Genomic DNA, 19,135 nt, shown 5'->3' on the forward strand with positions numbered 1-19,135 from the left:
GAGAGGCCCAGAGGCAGAGAACAGCTTGCTGCATGCAGACTCGCTCTGAGTGAATGGGATTTTAGTGACTGACCTGCCACCTGGAAGTAAAGTTGGGTATAACCCTTTCACCCCAAGAACGCTTTGCTATCATTTTCTTTGGTCACATTTAATCCATAGTGAACTTGCCCAGGGCTGAAACCCATTGGCAAGACACTAGCATTTACCAGGAACTATGATAAGCACTTCACCCTTATCAACTCACTTAATCATTTTTCTTGAAAGACCTTGTCTTGCCCATGGGTTTCAGCTCTCGACAAGTTCACTATGGAGTCAATAAGACCGAAAAGTGACAATGGAATGTTCTTGGGGTGAAAGGGTTTATACCCAACTTTATTCCCATGGTGGCAGGTCAATCACCAGAAGCCCGTCCACTCAGAGCGAGTCTGCACGCAGCAAGCTGGACTCTGCCTCCGGGCCTCTCCGCCCCCCCGCAGCCGTCTCAGTCTCTGTCCTTGGCACTGCCACCACTCCAGCCTCTGTTCCTCTGCAGCCGTGCCACCCTGTCGCCCAGAGCACTGGGTGGAGCTCTTTATATAGAGTTAATAACAATGTATTGCCCACACGTGTGTAGTGAGCCAGCCGACAAGGGCCAGGTGAGAATCCTGGCCAAGGAGCCTTCACTTTCTCCACACCTTCAAGCAGTGTTCTCACCTGGGGGTGATTTTGTTCCTGAGCAGGCACTTGGTGATGCCTGGAGGTATTTTTGGCAGTCAGGACTGGGTGGGAAGCTACTGGCACCTCCTGGGTAGCAGACTGGAAAGCGGCTGCACATTCTACAGCACGCAGGATGGCTCCCAAGGCAGGGAATCAGCCTGCACATAACAGCAATGGTGCCAGGCCCTGCTTTGGGGTGTGCCCTGCCTGTGACACCCAGTCACTCCAGGACGTCTCCCCATGAGTGCTGGCATTCCGCCATCAGCCCCTAGGTTTCACTCTATGCCCCAAACAGCCCCAAAACAATATACTTACAAAGCAATTCTGATTTTCCTGGGAAGTCAGGACCCAGGTGGATTTTTTGTTATATTTCTGATTCTGGCAGCTGGAGCCAAGGGTAGACCCGGAATCCCAGCAGCCGCACCTTCACCTTGCGGTTTTCACTGGGTCCCAGCACTGCGGCAACTGCTGTCACGGGGGTCAGGGTTGTGGGTGGTTGGGAAGTGACCGCAGGATGAGGCATAGGGCCTGGGACTGGGGAGGGGGTGTCATTAGGAAAAGCCTGTGCAGGTGGAGAGGGCCTCACCTTCATTCAACTCCCTATATCACAGGTGGGGAAACAGGCCCGGAGAAGTGACGTTACTCTCCTGTGGAGACAGATGCTGCCCGACATGTCCACATCCTAGGGAATGTGTGAGTATGTTTCCTTCTTACATGGTAAAAGGGGCTTTGAGATGGGGATATTATCCTGGGTCACCCACGTGGGCATGGTGCTGTCACAGGGGTCCTTAAAGAAAGGACGTGGGGGGTCAGAGTAGATGTGACAATGGGAAAGGGGGTCGGAGTGATGTGGGGCATGAGTCAAGGAGTGTGGACACAGACCTCTTGATTTCAGCCTGTCAGACCTATTTTGAACCGTAAGATAGTAGATTTGTGCTGTTTAAAACCACTCATTTTGTGGTAATTTCTTATAGCAGCCACAGAAATTAACACATCCTCCAAGATCACGCAGTAAGGCAGGGACAGGGGGCCTGGGAGTCAGGGATCCCCATGCTCAGTCCCAAGCACCTGTGGCCATACCACGTTGAGACATCTGTAGCTCAGTGTGAGTCCCTGGAACTGGGGTCCTTGGAGCGGTGACCCAGGCATTCATCTAGAGCTGAAAACAACAGCCAGCCTTCATCATGGGCTTCCTGTGTACCAAGCACTGTGCTAAGCACATTACAGGGCTATCTCTTTGATCATATTTTACACGAGAAAACTGAAGCACAGAGAGGTTAAGCCATCTGTCCAGGCTCACACAGGGGGATTCAGACTGTGATGGATCTAAATACAAAGCCCAAGTTGTCAGCCTCTGTGCTACATCCCACTCTAGTGACTGCAGAGCAATGTGAGGGGGTAGCATCAGCCTGGGATCAGGGGCCGTGGCCTCGGTCTCAGCTTTTCACTGGTTTGCTGTGTGGCTTGGGGCAAGCCACTTGATCTCTCTGAGCCATGGTTTCCTATCAGAAAGTGAAGAAGGGTAGACTAGAAAACTCTATAATCTAAGCTTGCCGAGTCTTCTGGAGTGTTCTCTCCAATTTGTCAGGTATGCCATCATGTCCTTAGTTTCTGGAGTGGAATTTATTTTCACTGATGTTCAGTCTGCTTTGACTTCTTCTAAGATGTTCAAGTCATCTTTGAATTCAGGCCAGGAGCTGAATCGGGGAAGCTTGCTGACTAAGTATGGCTGTGAGCCTAACGCAGGGGCTCTGGACCCAAGAGGATGAGCCTGCAGTGTGGGGACCCTAGTTTCTGATACGAGATTTGACAAGCCATTTGGTTAGCGGTAAAGATCCTGGAGCCAGTCTCTCGGGGTCATCCCTCCGCTCTGCCACTTCTTGGCTGGTGACCTTGGCTGAGTCACACTAACCTGTCTGTGCCTTGGCATTCTCACATGCAAAATGGGGTGATCTTGGCTGGCACTGACCTCTCTGGGAGACGTGAATAGACTGAGAGCTATGCCATCCATCACAGTAGCCTCTGGCCTCATGCTGAGAACACTATACATGACCAGTCTGGCCTGAGAGGTGCTGGAAGTGTAAAATGCACCCCAGGTTTTGAAGACCTAGTATGCAAAGAATGGAAAAATATCTCAGGAATGATTTTTCCCTTTGATTACAAGTTGAAGGAGTAACATTTGAATGTGCTGAATTAAATAAAATACTAAAATCCATTTCACCTGCTCATTTGACCTTGCTGTGGCTACTAGAAATTTTTATATTTACATACATGGCTCTCTTTCTATTCGTAGTGGGTGGAGCTGCTCTAAGTGCTTAGTTCAGTACTCAGAACACAGTAGACTCTCAATAAACGAAGCCAGAGTGACCTGCTGCGGGCAGGAAGCAGGGACAACCCGAAATCAAATAAACAAGAGCCTGGTCCATACTTTTGTGCCTATTTCCCCAGATGCAAATGAAATGAAGCAATCTGATCGGACATGATAAAATCCAAGGGCTGGACGCTATTTTGGAGGCTCTTGAACCCATCCCTGTCTCTGGCACGGGGACGAGTCCGTGCCTCTCCCAGCTTCTGGCCTGCCCAAGTCCAGGGTGGGATGTCCTGACTCTCAGCTCTAAAGCTCCTGGCCCCCCAACATGACCATGTGTAACCATCATTTCTGATGCAGATAATCATTCATGATGGTTACACTTAAAAATAGGTATCGTTTCACTGGTGTCTTATGAAAAAGCAATGTTATTCTTTCTAATAATTGGAGGGGAACATATTCTTGCTTGTCCGGATTTGAGAGCTGCTGGGGGTGGTGGGACCTGTGCCGAGGGAACACGCCCAGGAGACCTTTGCTAGGACGTGGGGACCCTCTCATCCCATGGCCTGGGGGAGGCCAGCTCAGGAGGGCACAGAGTCAGCCAGAATCAGAGATAGAGGGGCCTCTGCTGCCATCATTTAGGCCCAGGGGTCTAAAACTGGTGGCTGTAGGAGGAACACAGCCACCACATTCGGGGAGCAGGGCTAGCTTAATGCCCTAAAGTGTGTTCATGGGCACGTGCTCTGGGTTCTCGTCCTGCCCAACCTCCTCTGACAACTGCCACTTGCTACCCTCAGAGGGCCACCTGGGGTCACCAGTCATGATCTAGGGCAACAGAACGAGATGTGACTCACAGGCCCCACTGCTAGCCACCGGAGCTGGGAGGGGGACCCGACTCCTGGCCCCTTGGTGGGGCTTGCCTCTGAGAATCTGCCCCTTGATCTTGTGTGGCCACAGCTCCCTTGAGGTCCTGACTCTTCCCTTGTCATTTATCCCACAACCTGCCCAAAGGAGGGAGGAGATGGCACACTTAGGGCTCCTTCATAGGCAGCCTCTGTAATGGAGGGGCTGGGCTGACAGCTGCTTAGAGGATGTGCTGTGGAACAAATCACCTGTCCACACAGATCATCGGCCACCAGGGATTTGACAGGCAATGCTTAAATCCAGTGGGATTTGTGAGTCTGTGTTCACATCTGGTTTGTTCGTCTGCATTTCTATGATTTGGATAAAGAGAAAACAAGAATAGCTTCTATGTGTCCTGGCGGTTTGAGCTTTTTCATATGATAGCACTTGAGGTCAAAGGGCGGATGCTATTACCTACATTTGACCAACAGGACACTGCGCCCAGGAACATCAGGGGATTTATCTGCCATCAGACAGTTAACTGGAAGCCCAGCCATGGCTATGGACACCTCGCAGGTGGCCTGCTCAGCCACCATCCCTAAACTTCACCCCATGCCTATGGTAACCTGACAGCTCCTGGTGGCCCTGGGGTACAAACAATGTCACCCCAAAAGTCCCTTCGGCTGACTGGACCAATGGAGAGATGGCTTCCAAACAGAGCCAGACAGTGCCTCCTCCCAGCACCTGGCAGTTGGGACCAGGAGAGCAGAGTCTCACCCGGCCTCAGTTGCTCTCTTGAATGGAGCAATGTATTTTCTGCCACGTGGATGAGAAAGTAGAGAAAGCTCATCAGAATATGGAGGGGAGAATTAAAAAAGACAGTGGGAGAAGCAGGGAGGAGAGCAAGAGAGGCCCATGTTCCCTGTAGCCTCCCAGCCATTGCCGCATCCTCCCTGGGACCCTGCTATTGAGGAACCTAAGGTTCCTGGTGACACCCAAATCCTTACAAGAAACCTTCCACTTGCTCACGCCAGATGGAGCTGGTTTCTGATTCAGTGGGGTAAACTGAGATCTGTGGCCATGTTGCCCTGAACTGCCTCCACCAGCCACTCACCCTGCACCTTGCAGAGCAGAGAGTAACGGTGTTCCAGCCGCTCCAGGACTCCCAGAATGGCCGCCCTTCATCCCGCCATCCCTGTCCTGACAGATGGGGTGAGAACAGCTGGCCTCCTCCCAGCAGAGAGCCCGAGGCTCAGGGAGGCTATGGGATCTGAGCAGGACCACACAGATCTGATGAAGGAGCCCAGGAATCCCCCCTCTGGGCCTCTGCATTTGCTGAAAGGTGCTTCAGGTATCCTTGGCTGACCAAAGTCTGGGAGGAGGTATTTGGTGAGGACAAAAGCCAAAGCCAATGATCTTGGCCAATCCCCCGATGGCCCTTGTGACAGAGACCTCAGGAGTATGCATTCATCTGCTCACATGTCCCCAGAGTTCCACTGAGTCCCTTCTATGTCAGGCATGGCCCCAGGTGTTGGGGACACAATAGGGAGCATGCTGATCTCCTGGTGTTTGTGTCTCTAGAGGGTCAAGACTTGTGGACAAGATAACCTAACCCACAGTGAGGGTGATGACATTAGCACAACAGGATATATGACAGAGATAAGTGGGGAGAGGGAGGGACCACCCAGGCACGTGGTCAGGTGAAGCCCTTTATGCAGAGGGGACATTTGAGTAGGGACTTGATGATGAGGAAGACACAGCCATCTGGAGGGGAAACATCACAGCGGGAGAGGGAACAGTAAGTTCAGGGGTCCTGGTTGGACGCTGGCGCTTGGCATGTCCCAGGGACAGGTGAAGGTCAGGGTGGTGGGGGTGGGGGGCAGTGAGGGAGGAGATGTGGTGGAAGCTTGGAGAGGCTGGTTTATTCTAAGTGTGAAGGAAGCCATTAGTATACGCCATAGGTATACTGTACCAGCTGCTGAGGAAAAGGCACATTTTGTCTTTGTCTTGGCAGTGACAAGCAGCGGTCACACAGTACAGGATCCAACCAGGTCACGCGGGACAGGCACCCAACCCAGCCTTGGGGGCCCAGAGGGCTGGAGGCAGGAAGGCTAAGCAGGAACCAGAAAATTAAGAAGTAAAGGTGTGAATCGGGGAGGCGGGAGGGAAGACTCTGGGGACCTGTGACAACCAGGACGTGTCGCAGGGCCAGGGTCATGGGCTCCACAGCGATCCTACAGTGGCCACGTTCAGGACGGGATGTGCCCCTGTAACTGCGAAGGCTCCCCATTCAGGTCCTGTGCCGTCATCCCTGCTGCCAGCCCGAACGTGACAAGTCTTGTCAAGCACCTCACTCCAACTACACTGGAGACCGCGAGATTCTGGGACGGCAGGCATTGGAAGACCCCTGGCTCAAAGGCCTAACCCTCTGGGTGTCCGAGTCAGCTGGCAACTTGTCAGCTTCAGCTAACAGTGACCCTGGCCTCCCTAGAGCAGATTCCCAGCTGCCTTCCCCCAGGGCCATCCTAGATGGGCAGGAGGGTAGGTCCACTGTCCCACATTGCCCAGCCAAGAGGTGGCCCTTTGAGTTAAGTGATAGAGCAGCACCACGAATGTGACATTTTCTGAAAGATCCAGTGTTTGGGACAAAGTAGCAGGACTCAGTGGGGCTCCCCTGGGGAAAAACAAGACAGGGCGAGGTTGCCGTAGGTCACATCTGCAGTGGGCTGCACGCGAACTCCAGACCACAGTGCCCACAGAGCTGACACGGGGCCCGGGACACCGTGAGAAACAGCGAGAAAGGTGACACACGGTGAATCAACTCTAAAGAAGAGATGAGCTGAAAACACACTAGCCTGTGCACACAGGACATGTACAGACCTGTCAAAGGCAGGAGGCAGGCGCTTGCAAGAGCCAGTGTTAGGTATGTCACACGTATCAAATGTCCACTCAACTGGAGATCAAATTATGCAAATTAAAGCAAAAAGGGTATGTCACTGTTTTGCCTATAAAATTGGGAAACATGATCAGAAATAAAAAAATGTTTATTATCCAGTATTTATTAATAACAAGAAAGGTGTGGTGAGGCAGGTACTCTGTATGCCAGCAATGCCAGCTGTCTGGACGCAGTTAGGCAAAAAATGTATCCGGAGGCTTAAAATAACCATAGGCTTTCACCCAGCATTTTGCTTCCAAGAATCCACTCCAAAGAAATAACCGAAAGTGTCCATAGACTTTACACGTATGAGGATTTCTGGTTCAGCTTTGTGCGTATACAAAAAATAAAAGGGAACAACCCACATGTCTCACCACAGGAGAAAGGTCCAAGGAATACATCTGTGAAATGACTGTGGCCATTAGCGGTTACATTTGCAAGGAAGAGTATGACAGGAAACTTCACAACTCAGAGGGAAAAAAAAAAATCAGTATTAAGATATATAATGTAATATCAATTTGTTTAAAAAGATATATGTGCATAAGAATAAAACCGGAATAAAATACGGCAAAACTTTAATAGTGGTGGGATTCTGGGAGGTTTTTATTTTCTTCATGATACTCATCTACATTCCCCAAGCCTACAAGGAACCTGTTATTTTATAGCTGGGAAAATAAAACTGTTTTTAATTTTAAATAAAAGGAAATAGAGACCCTGGGCAGAAAGGACCCGTGCTACCTCTCAGCATCAGCTCTTGTCCCTTTGGCCAAAATACTGTTTATTTTGTTGATATGACAACAGTTCCCATTCATCTGGCCAAGCCAGGCCCTCACTGTGTCTGACATGAGAAAAGAGAAGTTGCGCCGCCAGGCACTGGGGTAGGCTCCCCCAAAGAGCAGCGAGTCCAGCCTGGGAAGCAGGCGGGGTAAGTGATGGAATTTGCTGAGCACCTTGCAGCTCACGACACCCCTTCCTGGAAGACACTCTGCCAGTGGAACCTGCCCCACTGGGGCTGAGTCCCCAGAGGCTTGGATGCTCCAGACCCAGTGTGGACCTTTCCTAGGGGCCTGTCCCTGCCCAGGGGGCCAGGGTTAGCAGACCCAAAGCACGACATACGGCCCTGTTTCATTTTCCCCCAGTTCCCCTCCTCCCAGCAGCCCCCAGGGGAGGTGAGAGAAGGTGGCTGGGCAATACAGCCACCCACCCTGGGACCTGGAACCTTTCTGTGATACCCTCTCAGGGCGCTGTGGGTTTGTGTCTCTGGGAGGTGTGTCTGTTCCGTGAACCTCTGAAGCCGAGCACAGAGACAGCCGGTTGCCTGCTGGGGCTCAAACCCATGGCCTTTCCTCTCTGTAGCTCTAGGACAAGGCTGGGAATACATGCAATGTCCTGTGAGTCAAGAATCCCAGCTTGTCTGCGTGCTCTGCCCTCTCCCTGCTGTGCAGAGACACGGCCCCTTGCATTCCAGCAGAGGGCTGTTTAGAGGGACCTGGCCTCCCCAGGCCTCAACTTCCCAATCCTTACAAAAGGACAATATTCCCTTCCCTTGAAACCACAGAATTTTAGAAGGAGCCTTAGGATCCTCCTATCCACATACCTTTGTTTACAAAAGAAGAATCTGAGGCACAGGAGGAGCAGGTAAGTCATTTAAAGTCACACAGCCTGGGTTCCAGTGCCAGGAGGAGACCATGCATTTCTAGGGGGTTGGGGGACTCATCCCCCAGGAGCTCCATCAGTAGGCCTGGGGACCCAGGAATCTACATCTCAAACACACTCCCCTGGTGGTCCGCACACAGGTTCTCATCACCCCTGTGTATCCTTTTTCTCCCCACTTGACTGGGCTGCTGTAAAGACAAGTGAAGCGACAGACCAATATGAAAGGCTGTCGAGATTGCGGCCCACTGAGAAGGGTGTGATCCTGCTTCCCCGGCTCCCAGACTCCCCGGGACCCTCTCCCTCATCACCTGAGTGATCTTCAAGGCCTGCTGCTTCCAGGTCTGGAGCCCCTTCTACTTAGAAAGAGATGGTCACTGTCTCCTTGGCAACACACTGTCCCAAACTGTCCCAAACATTTGTCTCACAGAGAACTACCAGACCAGGTGCCGAATCCGGGCCAGAAGGTCAGCCAGCTGTCACCCAGGAGCACGCAGGAGGGCCGGGGCTGGGAATATGCCCGTCAGGAAGACTCAGGTGTGGGTTGGATGCCTCTGCAAGCTCATCTTGGCCACTAACGACACGACCTTGTGTAAAACACTTCACCTCTTTGCTCCTTGTTGGGTAACTTGTGGGGAACATTGGTAAACAATACAGAGACTATACACCATAAGATAGGGCCACCAGGGAAAACACAGGACAATTAACTGTTGAATTTCAGGAAAACGACAAGTAATTCTGCGTGTAAGTATCTCCCAAATACTGCATGGGGCATCCTTAAGCTAAAATACCATTTGTCATTTATCTGAAGTTCAGAGTGAATCAGGCCTCCTGGGGTTTTGGGGTTGTTTCCTTGTTTGGGGCTTGTTTGGTTTTCTGTTTTGTTTCGTTTACTAAGTTGGCTGCCGGGCATTCTGGCAGGCACCCCCTCACCCTCTTCCTTCGCCCCAGCACGAGCAGGGCAGCCCCTGGACGAGGGGACCGGCTGCCCTGCCCCTGTTCCTTCCTCCCCACCGTGGTTTGCTCTGTGACCAAGGGCTGCCGTCAGCACAGTGGCCGCACAAGAGGCTCGCCTGGCGGATGAGAGTATTTTTCTAACTGTCAGAGTTTGTCAAGGTCACTTGCTCAGCTCCGATTCTCTTGGGGAGGAGGGGGCAGGGGAGGAGGGGGAGAGGCAGTGAGAACCGAATCTCCTTTGCTCCCCCCTTCGAGTCCCCTCCCCTGGGAGAGGTGGGCGCCTGCAGCTCGTGCCTCATGGAGCCTGATTTTCCTTGTGGGTGGTCATCGTGGCAGAAGGCTGGACACCAGGAGGTCCCAGTGACTCTCTGAGGGATCGTGGGACAGGTCCTCCCGGTCACCTCTCCAGGCCTTCTGGTTTAGAAAGGATAATTATAACAGCATTGTTCTAAGTGCCGTTTTGTGTGTCCGGCATTGTTTTAAGTACTTTATAGATGAGCCTCTTTATCCCTCCCAACAACCCGAAGAGGAAGATACCAGTAGCTCCCCCATTTTACAGAGGAGGATGCTGGGGGACAGGAAGGTCACACAACTAGTAAGAAATCGAGGCAGGATGTGAACCAGGCAGCTCAGTGCCAGTCTGGGCCCTGAGCCACCATGCTCTGCTGCCCCCGTGTACATATAATAGACTCAAATGCAGGAGGGGAGGGAAGAGAGCGACCCACACCTAGTGAGCACTTACCCTGAGCTAAGCGTCACTGTGCCCTTGACAGAGCTGATTTCATCCGAACTTCACAGCAAATATGGTGGGTGGGCCGTCACTGCATTTGAGGTTAGAGGCAGAGAAACTGAGGCTCAGGGAATTCAGGGACTTGACTAGGATTGTGAACCTGAGTCTAGACTGGAACTGAGCTGCTCACGTCCGGCCTGTGTGAGTTCCTCCACCCACCTGCCTGCCTCGGGTTCATGGCTCCTTGGGACATGGCCCTGGCCCCAACCGTGGGCAGCCTGCAATGGGGCCAGGTCGCTGTTGGTGCTCCACCTGGTGAGGAGCCTCCATCCTCTCCTGCTGAGTAAGACCACCCTGCTCCAGGGTGGGCACTGCTCCTGGCTCTGAACCTGTCCATCCCTCAACCCAGTCCCACGTGCCCACCTGGTGTCCTTTTCTTCCCCCTGCTGCAGACAGGAGGAGGAACATTTCACATCCTTACTGCTCTTTACTGGCACCCACATTATCTGCTTTCAATCCTGACAACTGCCCAGTCAGATGAACCACACAGTGTCACCCACATCCCAGTTCACACAGGGATAAGATGAGGCTCAAAACAGCTAAGTGACCTAGCCGGAGTCACCCAGGTTTTAAGCCAGGACTCAAACCGATGTCTTCAGTCTCCAAATCCAGAACTCTGTGGAGTCTTCAGAGGTTTCAGAGGTCAAGCAGAGTGCTTTAGAGATGAGGAAACGGAGGCCCAGAGAGGATATGTGACTTGTTCAAGGTCACAGCCATTCATGGCAGAACTGAGACTGAAATCCGCAGCTCCTGACCCCGTAACACCTTGCCCTCATGTGGAAGAAGAATGTTACCAATAATACCAACTCAACTAACAGTGGGGATTAATGCACAAATAGGAGCAATCAGAAACAAGTATACCCCCCCACCCCAGCCCCCCATGAAGTCTTTCTGGTATATTCTGGTGGGGAGGGCCAGGGGAGCTGGGCAGTGAGTCAAGGCAAAGTTGAAAGCTGGGGGGCTCTGCACTTTGCAGGCAGATCTTTTTAGGTTCACTTGGTAGAGTCAGCCTGGGCTGAGAGCCAGCTCAGGGGGCTGCACCTGCTGAGGAGCGTCTGCTGGGGTTCATGTTTGGTGAGGCATGGAAGGAATTTAGGGCATCGATGAGCAGCATCCTTGACTTCTCAGTAAATGGACAAGAGATATACCACAGCTAAATCTGCATCTCCGTCCCCTTTTACAGCGTGTGCCTTACAGTTCCTATTCGGCCAAACCCTTGGGGATGACATGGGAGACAGAGTCTGGCTCTGAGAGGCCAATGCTGGCGTTGATGCCCACCTGCTCACAGTGGAAGGCTGGAACCCACTGAGGGTAAGGACCCCCCACTGCTCCCCGTCCCGGGGCTCACCCCAGTGGATGCAGGGCCCCTTCGTCCCAGACTGGCCTTTGCTTCCTTCTACGGGCCTTCATAGGGCTCCTTACCTTCTGTGCCCTTCGGATTCCAATCTGGCAAGTAGGTATGCATGTCATGTCACAATTGGAAAAGCGCACTAGGAAAGCACAGGGCACACCAGGCCACAGGTCTTTGTTCGGTTATGTCACACCTGGGCCAAAAAGCCATAGCACTGCACGTCTTTTCTGAATCACTGGCTCTCGGTGGGTTGCTTTATTCCTCACCAGGAATATTCCTCACCCCTTTTAGACAGAAGACACTCTGGGAGCTGAGAAACGGAGCCCTGCTCAACTCTGGAAGCTGCTGGAGAGCCTTACAACTGGCTGGCTCGCTCTCAATGTTCAGCGAGCTGTCTCCCACACAGGAGTGACTCCACTTAGGAGGGGCCAGTAAACGACCCACACCCACCAGTACTAGAAACCAAAGCCCAGGGAGGTGATGTCAATCATCTGTGAGTGAGAAATGGCAGGTCCCTAACTTTGGAAGTGAGCTGTTAGAGAAACAGGGGGAGAAGCACAACATCAGGGCCCAGAAACTTTGGAGTTCAGATGCGTCCCTCCCCACCCCCGTTGCCCTGCAAAAAACACAGAAGTTCGGGCTGCGAACCTACGAGGGTTACACCCCCAGCGACTCTCATCCAGAGCAGTTGCCCTGGGTGGGCATGCAAGCCTCCTCTTCCAGGCTGGACCCCAGGCCAGTGACCAGGGGCTCCTGAGCGGAGGTGGCTGCCCTCTGCTCCCTCCCTCCCTCTACCCTCATCCAGCTCAGCCGAGCCCCCAGCCCAGCCGGCCCTGCTGGCTCACCTTTGGGCAGCTTGGACATGTTCTCCTGGATCCAGGAGAAGAGCTGGGCGAAGTCACAGTCGCAGAGCCAGGGGTTCCCGTCCAGGCGGAGGGAGCGCAGCGCGGGCAGCGCGGCCAGGGAGGCCACGTTCAGGCGGCGCAGGTTGTTTCCGTTGAGCTCCAGCACCTGCAGCGACTCCAGGGTCTCGAAGGCGGCCTCATGCACGCCCGCCAGGCTGTTGTTGGCCAGGCTCAGCCTGACCAGCCTCCCGGCCGAGCGGAAGGCGCCGGCGCCCAGCTGGGTCAGGTTGTTGTTGCTGAGGTCGAGGAAGGCGAGCTTGGCCGAGCCGCTGAACGTGCCCTCCTCCAGCGAGCGCAGCGAGTTGTTCCTGAAGTCCAGGTAGACCAGGTCGCCGTAGAAAATGAAGAAGTCCTCGGGGATGTGCTGGATGCGGTTGCCGGCCACCAGCAGCTTGCGCACGTCCAGGGGGAAGGGGTCGGGCACGCTGGGCAGCCCGCGGTCGCGGCAGTCCACGGTGTGCGGGTCGGTGCAGGCGCAGCCCGCGGGGCACGCATGCCCGGGCCCGAGGAGCAGCAGCAGGCTGCAGAGCCCGAGCGCGCCGGCGGCGGCGGCGGCGGCGGGGGCGCGGGGGCGCATGGCGGGCCGGCTGGAGCGGCGGCGGCGCGGACGGGCTCCCGGGGCGAGCGCCGGCGCGGGGCGGCGCGCGGGGAGCCGGAGCGCGGGCGCGCGGGGGCACCGAGCGCGACGCGGACGGACTCGGGGAGCCCGGGGCGGCGGGGACCGAGGCGGGAGAGGCGGGGAGGGAGGGGCGAGGAACTTGAGAAGGATTTAGCGGGACAGGAAATTCACCCGCCGGAAAATCCCCGGGGAGAGGCGGGAGCGGTGGCCTAGTGGCCGTCGCCAAACGCGGCCCCACCTGGGCAGCTTATTTCCGAGACCGGGCGATGAGACCTGTCGCGCGCACTTGGCCCGGCGCGCCCAACGACTGAGTTCAGTTACGGAGCGCCCCACATCCCAGCGGTTTCCAGAGGGCTTGTTGGGGGGTCTGCGCCGCGCTAATCAGAGCCCGCCTTGCGCCAAAGGGAGCGCGACCCGGGTCTCTTTGGCTCTGCGCCCCAGGCACGCCCGACGGGCTGGGGAGCAGCGCCTGGGGCTGCCCACCTGGCGTTGGGCGGGGCTTCCTCCCCCACCCCGCCCGCACTTGACCCATCTCTGTGCGGCAGGCGAGCTCGGCTACGCAGGAAGCTGCCTGGCCCTGCTGTGGCCCAAAGGCGGGCCAGGGCCAGTCAGCATTTTCCATGCTGTCCCCGAGCTTGTCCGGGACCTGGAATCTGCCCAGCGCGGACCTGCTGCTGGTCTTACTGAGGCCCAGCAGAGAGGCACGATGCCCTGGGGTCAGGCCTGGGTTCTTCCTCTCTGGACCCTGCGTGCCCCATCCGTAGAAGGTGATTGGCATGACACCAGCTTCCCACAGATGCTTAGTCAAAGATTATCCTTTCCCTTTTGACTTCCGCTTCCCTCCACCAAGCCCCCAGCTTTGGTCCCCCGAGGAGGGTGGTCAGGGAGGCTGAAAGGACAGCAACGCCTGGGTGAGTTTAGCCTCAGATGCCGGCAGAGCTTTCCCTTCATTGGCCCCAAGCCAAACTCCTTTCCCTACCCCGCGCCGTTTTAGAAAGTTTCTAAGGAGAGGTCCCCATAGAGCCCCCAAGAGATGGTCCTGCTGCTGGTTATTTTGGTCGAGACACCTTGGAATTGTTAAGCTCCCACTGGACCAAAATAACCCCGGGAACAGCTGTTGGGCAGCAGGCCCCGGAGACCCTTCTCTGGCCCTGACTCAGATTGGTGTAGTCCTGGATTCTGAAGCTGCAAAGCTAAGCCCCCGTCTTTTTTCTAAAAGCACATGTAGTCTTGATGCCTTCTGATGGATCAAAGCCTGAGCCTCTGGGGCTGAGACAGCAGCTCAACAGATGACAAGTGTTTGTGGGAGCCTGGGGGCCGCTGGGGTGGGGGGCAGAGACCCAGGGGCCAGCTTGGCACAAAACCTCAGGGATAGTAGGGCTAGTCATGGAAATGTCTTAAGCACTGTTTTTGCTCAGTAAAAAACGATTTAAGATTTAGACCGCACAGGTCAATTATCCAATGAAAAGTTGGATGTTTCTAACGGTCCTTGGGGCCCTGTGCCTTTTTCCCTGCTTACACTCCAGGCCACCAGACCAGAACTCCGGAATCCGAATCCCGTGTGTCCTCCTGCTCCCAGGCTCCCCAGTTCGCCTTTGTCATCCCCAGCGGCAGGGGTTCAGCCCCTGCTCTGGTTTCATCCCTTTGAAGAGGCAAGTGCTGGATGAATGTCCTGAATCCTCCCAGAGCGGGTGAGAGGGCCCCAGGCTGCATAAATGGTCATTATTGCATTGCTGGAACACCCAGGGGATGATTTGTTGTATCCTCCCCCTTTCCAGTCTCAGACTTGGTTCCTGCTGCTCATTCCAGCACGGAGGGGAGCCTGTGCCTTCCTGGTCCACCTGAGTACCAGGGCTTCAGCACGCCTGCGTTTGGGTGGGCTGCCACCTTGCACGGGGGCACCAGCACTCCCTGGCCAAGCTGTCCTGTTGGCCGGAGCCCTGGCCTGGGAGTCAGGTGCCTGCACCCGGTCCTGGCCCCAACACTAGCCCCAGAACCTTTCACGGGCCACTGGATCTCTCTGGGGAAATTTTCTCAGCCTGGGGTCCCTGGGCCCCTTGAAATGAACTCTTTAAAGAATTTCAAAAATTCTGGTGAAAATTGGGCTTTAACCTATGAGGAGGTCACCTAGAGTGAATGTGGCAATTCTTGTCACTGAACTCCGTGGCAGCCCTAGTTTTTCTGTGCTGAGTGGAAAGTGGCAGTCATGGGTGAGTTTGATTAATGAAAACAGAGATGAATTTCTACCTAATAAATGCAGAGCATTTAGCAAGGGTAGGCAAAACGGGGTGGTCGGGGGGAGATGCAAATAACGAAAGGGGCCCCTGGCCTTGTTTTCCTCATCTTAAAACAAGGGAGAAACTACCTTCTCTCTCCTGTTCCACAGGCAACGTGAGACCCATGTGGGGAAATATTAGTGGGGAAAGAGATCTACAAAGTGGAGACACCCTCTATATAAAAGTGTCCATAAATCTTGTGGATTTATATGGCAGAAACTCCTTGCTTCTTGCTTTGCGTGTCCCCCGAACTCCCTTGAATCCAAATCTAAGCAATTATTTTTCATTAATATCAGCAAGGGCAGACATGGCTGGGGTCCATTGGGAGCAGGGAGGTTCCCCACATTCCAGGACTCCCATCCTTTGGGAAAATGCAAGCTTTGCCACCTCCGATTTTCCCCTAGCAAGGAAAACAGAGCTGTGACCTCAGCAAGGTCACACCATGAGTCAGTGATAGCGGCTGGAAATAGAACACAGGCATCCTGACTCCCCAGCTGCTCCATTCACCCTGCTCCCTATCCAGGAAGGAGGCCCCTTCCAGGTTGAGGAAAAGCATTGCAGGTAACATGGACAGAGGCTTTCGGAGACCGTCGGCTCCCTTTCTGAGTTTATTCTCAGAGCCAACACACTTTGTGATTCCAAACTGGTGTGGCAAATACCCGCAGTACCCTGATTTCAAACCTGGTATCGTGCCTTCCCCAGCTTGCCACGCGGGAGTCCCCACCCCTCCTCTGCTCTCCCCAAGCTAGGCGGCACTTCTGTCTTGTTTCCTAATTGGCCCATGTCTGACTCCCCGTGGAGGGGGCTTTTTGGGGGTTGTGCGGATGGTGGTCCCCAGGAAATCCCCATGTGGTACTGCTCCCTGTAAGCAAAAACCATCCCCTGACATATTCTCCCTTTGGTTGCCAGACTGACCTCTAAATTAGCCAAAATTCTAGGCCCTAAATCATAAACAAGATGATCCCAGCGTGGTGTGTGCAGGAGTCTGCATTTAGGTGCAGACACTAGATTGGAATGATGACAGTGTGGCTGCTGTTCGGTGATGTCATTTGGGTTACTGGTGTATATCACCTCTGATGAGTCCCTGCTGACCTGGGCAGGAATGAGGACACCCCGTGGGCCCCAGGAAAGGTGACGCACTCTGGTCCTTTGCCTGGGGCTGCCCAACTCCATGGAACCGGCTCTCTGCTCCATGGACACTGCTGTGTTTCTGTCCCCCCAGCTGGCCAGCCCCAGGCTCCTTCAGGTGGCATCCTCTGCCCTTCCTCACAGCCGCCACGAGGGGGCACAATGCAGCCCGCTCTGGTGAGAACTGAACCCTGCTCTCTCAGGGTAGCAGCTGCCTTCCCTAACCGCTGGGTCTAGGTGGGGTGGGGGCAGGGTGGTGAGAGGCAGGAACAATGACTTCTGTCTTGTTCTGACAAGCCTGGCTCCACTTTTGAGAAGAAAAGCTCCTCCCCCTACTTTCACCCTGGAACCAGGAGATGAATCTTGAACCAGCCTGAATGGAAGGCAGCATCTGGTGGCGATTAGGTAAGAGGCTTGGGGTCCGACAGATCAACATCAAATCCTGGCTTTCCCATTACTACCACTGTCACCCTGGGCAAGTTGCTTGACTTCTCTGAGCCTCAGTTTTCCCATCTATGAAATGGGATAATACTAGTACCCACTCCACTGGGTTGTTATGAGGTTTAAATGAGGCATCTATCAAATGCTTAGCAGTGAGACTGACACAATAAATGGTAGCCACATGATTATTTACTTCTCTGTCTTTTCATCCATACTAGGTAAAGATTTCATGGAGAGGGTATGTTTCAGGTAATGAATTTAAGTGTTTGTTTCTCTGGAATTCATTTGTTAGGGATGTCTTAACATTCTAGGGTCTGTTTTAATAACTCTGCCTGCCCCGAACCATATTCCCCACTCCATCTGTAGCCCACCTGAGAGACAGACAGACAGACCCACACACCTTAGCCCTCTCCTGCTCCGGCTGACTTTGTGAGCACGGTTATAGGTGAGTGGTTCCCCGCCCCTAACCCGACCCTGGTGTTGGTCTGAGCTTGGGCAGGCCGGTGAAACCAAGGACAGAGGGCCCGTCCCTTAGCCGGGCACAAGGGCACATCTATTCTGTGCTCACGGCTGGTGCTCCTAATGCTGGCCAGCCAGCCAGCAAATGGGTGACCTTGGGTAGGTCCAGAGGAGGATGGGTGTAGTGCCACCCTGTCTTCCTAGGAGGAGAAAAACACAGAGCACATGTCCCAAGAGTCACAGCCACTGTCATCCCACAGGCAAGAGGCACATGTCCCAGCAGCCTCGAAGATCATCCCCGATTCCTCTTTGCTTGCCCACACCTCCTTCCACTGGTGGGGGTGCTTGGCTCTCCTTCTCTGCCTCCCCACTGTTCCCTCCTTGGTCCAAACCAGCATCAGCTTTTTCAGAGATCCCCTGGGGCCTTTCTGCTTCCACTTTTGCTCACCCCCCACCCCCACTCCCAGGGCTCAAGAAAGCCAAAATGAGCTTTTGAAGATACACGTCAGATCATGTCCCCTCCCTGCTTAGACATCTCCCATGGCTTTTTGTGTGTTGTAGGCAGATTTCTAAGATAACCCCCCCATGGCCACCACATCCTGGTATTCCTAGAGTGAGGGCAGGACCCCTGACTTGCTTCTAATGAATGGAATATGGCCATGACATCTTACTACACTGATGGACACTGCCTGCATTGGGGTATGGGTGGGGACTTGATAATATGGGTAAATGTAGTAACCACATTGTTTTTTCATGTGAAATCTTCACAAGAGTGTATATCAATAATACCTTAATAAAAATTAAAAAAAAAAAAGAATATGGCCATGAATATAGATGAATAGATGGATGCCACTTCTCTGATTAGCTTACAAAATATAATCACCTCCCTATTGCTATTAGCCTCTCCCTGTTGCCTCTCTGGCTCGTGTGTTTTGATGAAGCAAGGGGCTGTATTGGAATGGCCTGCATGGTGAAGAACTGAGGATGACCTTAGGTCAACAGTCTGTGAGGAACTGAATCCTGCCAATGATGGCATGAGTTTGAAGCAGCCATGTGTGCCCACCCAACATCTTGATGGCAGCCTATGAGAGACACTGAGGTAGAGGACCCAGGGAAGGCATGCCCAGGTTCCTGACCCACAGAAACTGTGAGATACAAAAATGTGTTCTGTTTTAAACTGCTAAATTGTGGGGTGATTTGTTACACAGCAATAGCTAGCTAATACACCTTGTTACTTGGAATAAAATCTTACCACACCCTGCATGGTCTGGTCCTGCCTTTCTCTTCCACCCCATTTTTGGACCGCTCTTCCCTTGGATCACCACCCTCCAGCCTCTTTGGTCCTTTTGTACAACTAATTCATCACACTTGTTTCCACCCCAGGTCCTTTGCCTGTGCCGTACTCTCTGTGTGGAACGCTTCCTCCCCAGCTCTTGGCATGGTCAGTGCCATTGGTCATTCAAGTTTTCTCAGCCCTAATGTCATCTCCTCAGACTGGCTTTTCCTGACTTCCCTCTCCATCCACTCTCAAGCTACCGCTTTGTTTTATTTTCTTCCCAGCATTTATTTCCACCTGACATTACCTAGCTCGCTTGTTAGTTTACTTATTCACTCTGCCTCTGCCACTAAAATGGAACCCCTGTGAGGGCTATCATGTAGTCTCAGTTCCTAGAACCAACCCCAGAACATAACAGGCACTCGAGAAATTGTTTAATGCATTTACTAACTGCTTCCTACAAATGATGCTTCCCAACTTGCCTACAAGGTTCTCAAT

The 19,135-nt window shown here is 53.6% G+C and overlaps 1 protein-coding gene and 1 long non-coding RNA gene across 3 annotated transcripts in view; one reads left to right on the plus strand and one right to left on the minus strand.

Moving 5' to 3' along the window:
- Nucleotides 1–14,357, minus strand: part of LRRC38 (leucine rich repeat containing 38) — a 27,211-nt gene extending 12,854 nt beyond the window's left edge. Inside the window, exon 1 of the mRNA XM_036925447.2 lies at nucleotides 12,379–14,357. Within this exon, the coding sequence (XP_036781342.1) occupies nucleotides 12,379–13,015 (637 nt within the window). The 5' untranslated portion in view covers nucleotides 13,016–14,357. The remainder of the gene's footprint in view (nucleotides 1–12,378) is intronic.
- Nucleotides 11,086–18,574, plus strand: LOC130683307 (uncharacterized). 2 transcript variants are annotated; one of them, XR_008996899.1, is made up of 5 exons: nucleotides 11,086–11,493; nucleotides 11,825–12,026; nucleotides 14,584–14,748; nucleotides 16,759–17,347; nucleotides 18,262–18,574. It is a non-coding gene; the product is annotated as an uncharacterized LOC130683307 (long non-coding RNA). The 2 variants fall into 2 exon arrangements; XR_008996898.1 differs by having other exon boundaries at nucleotides 16,759–18,574.
- Nucleotides 18,575–19,135: the final 561 nt, after the last annotated feature.

The sequence above is a fragment of the Manis pentadactyla genome, chromosome 4, assembly GCF_030020395.1.
Source record: "Manis pentadactyla isolate mManPen7 chromosome 4, mManPen7.hap1, whole genome shotgun sequence".
Taxonomy (NCBI): domain Eukaryota; kingdom Metazoa; phylum Chordata; class Mammalia; order Pholidota; family Manidae; genus Manis; species Manis pentadactyla.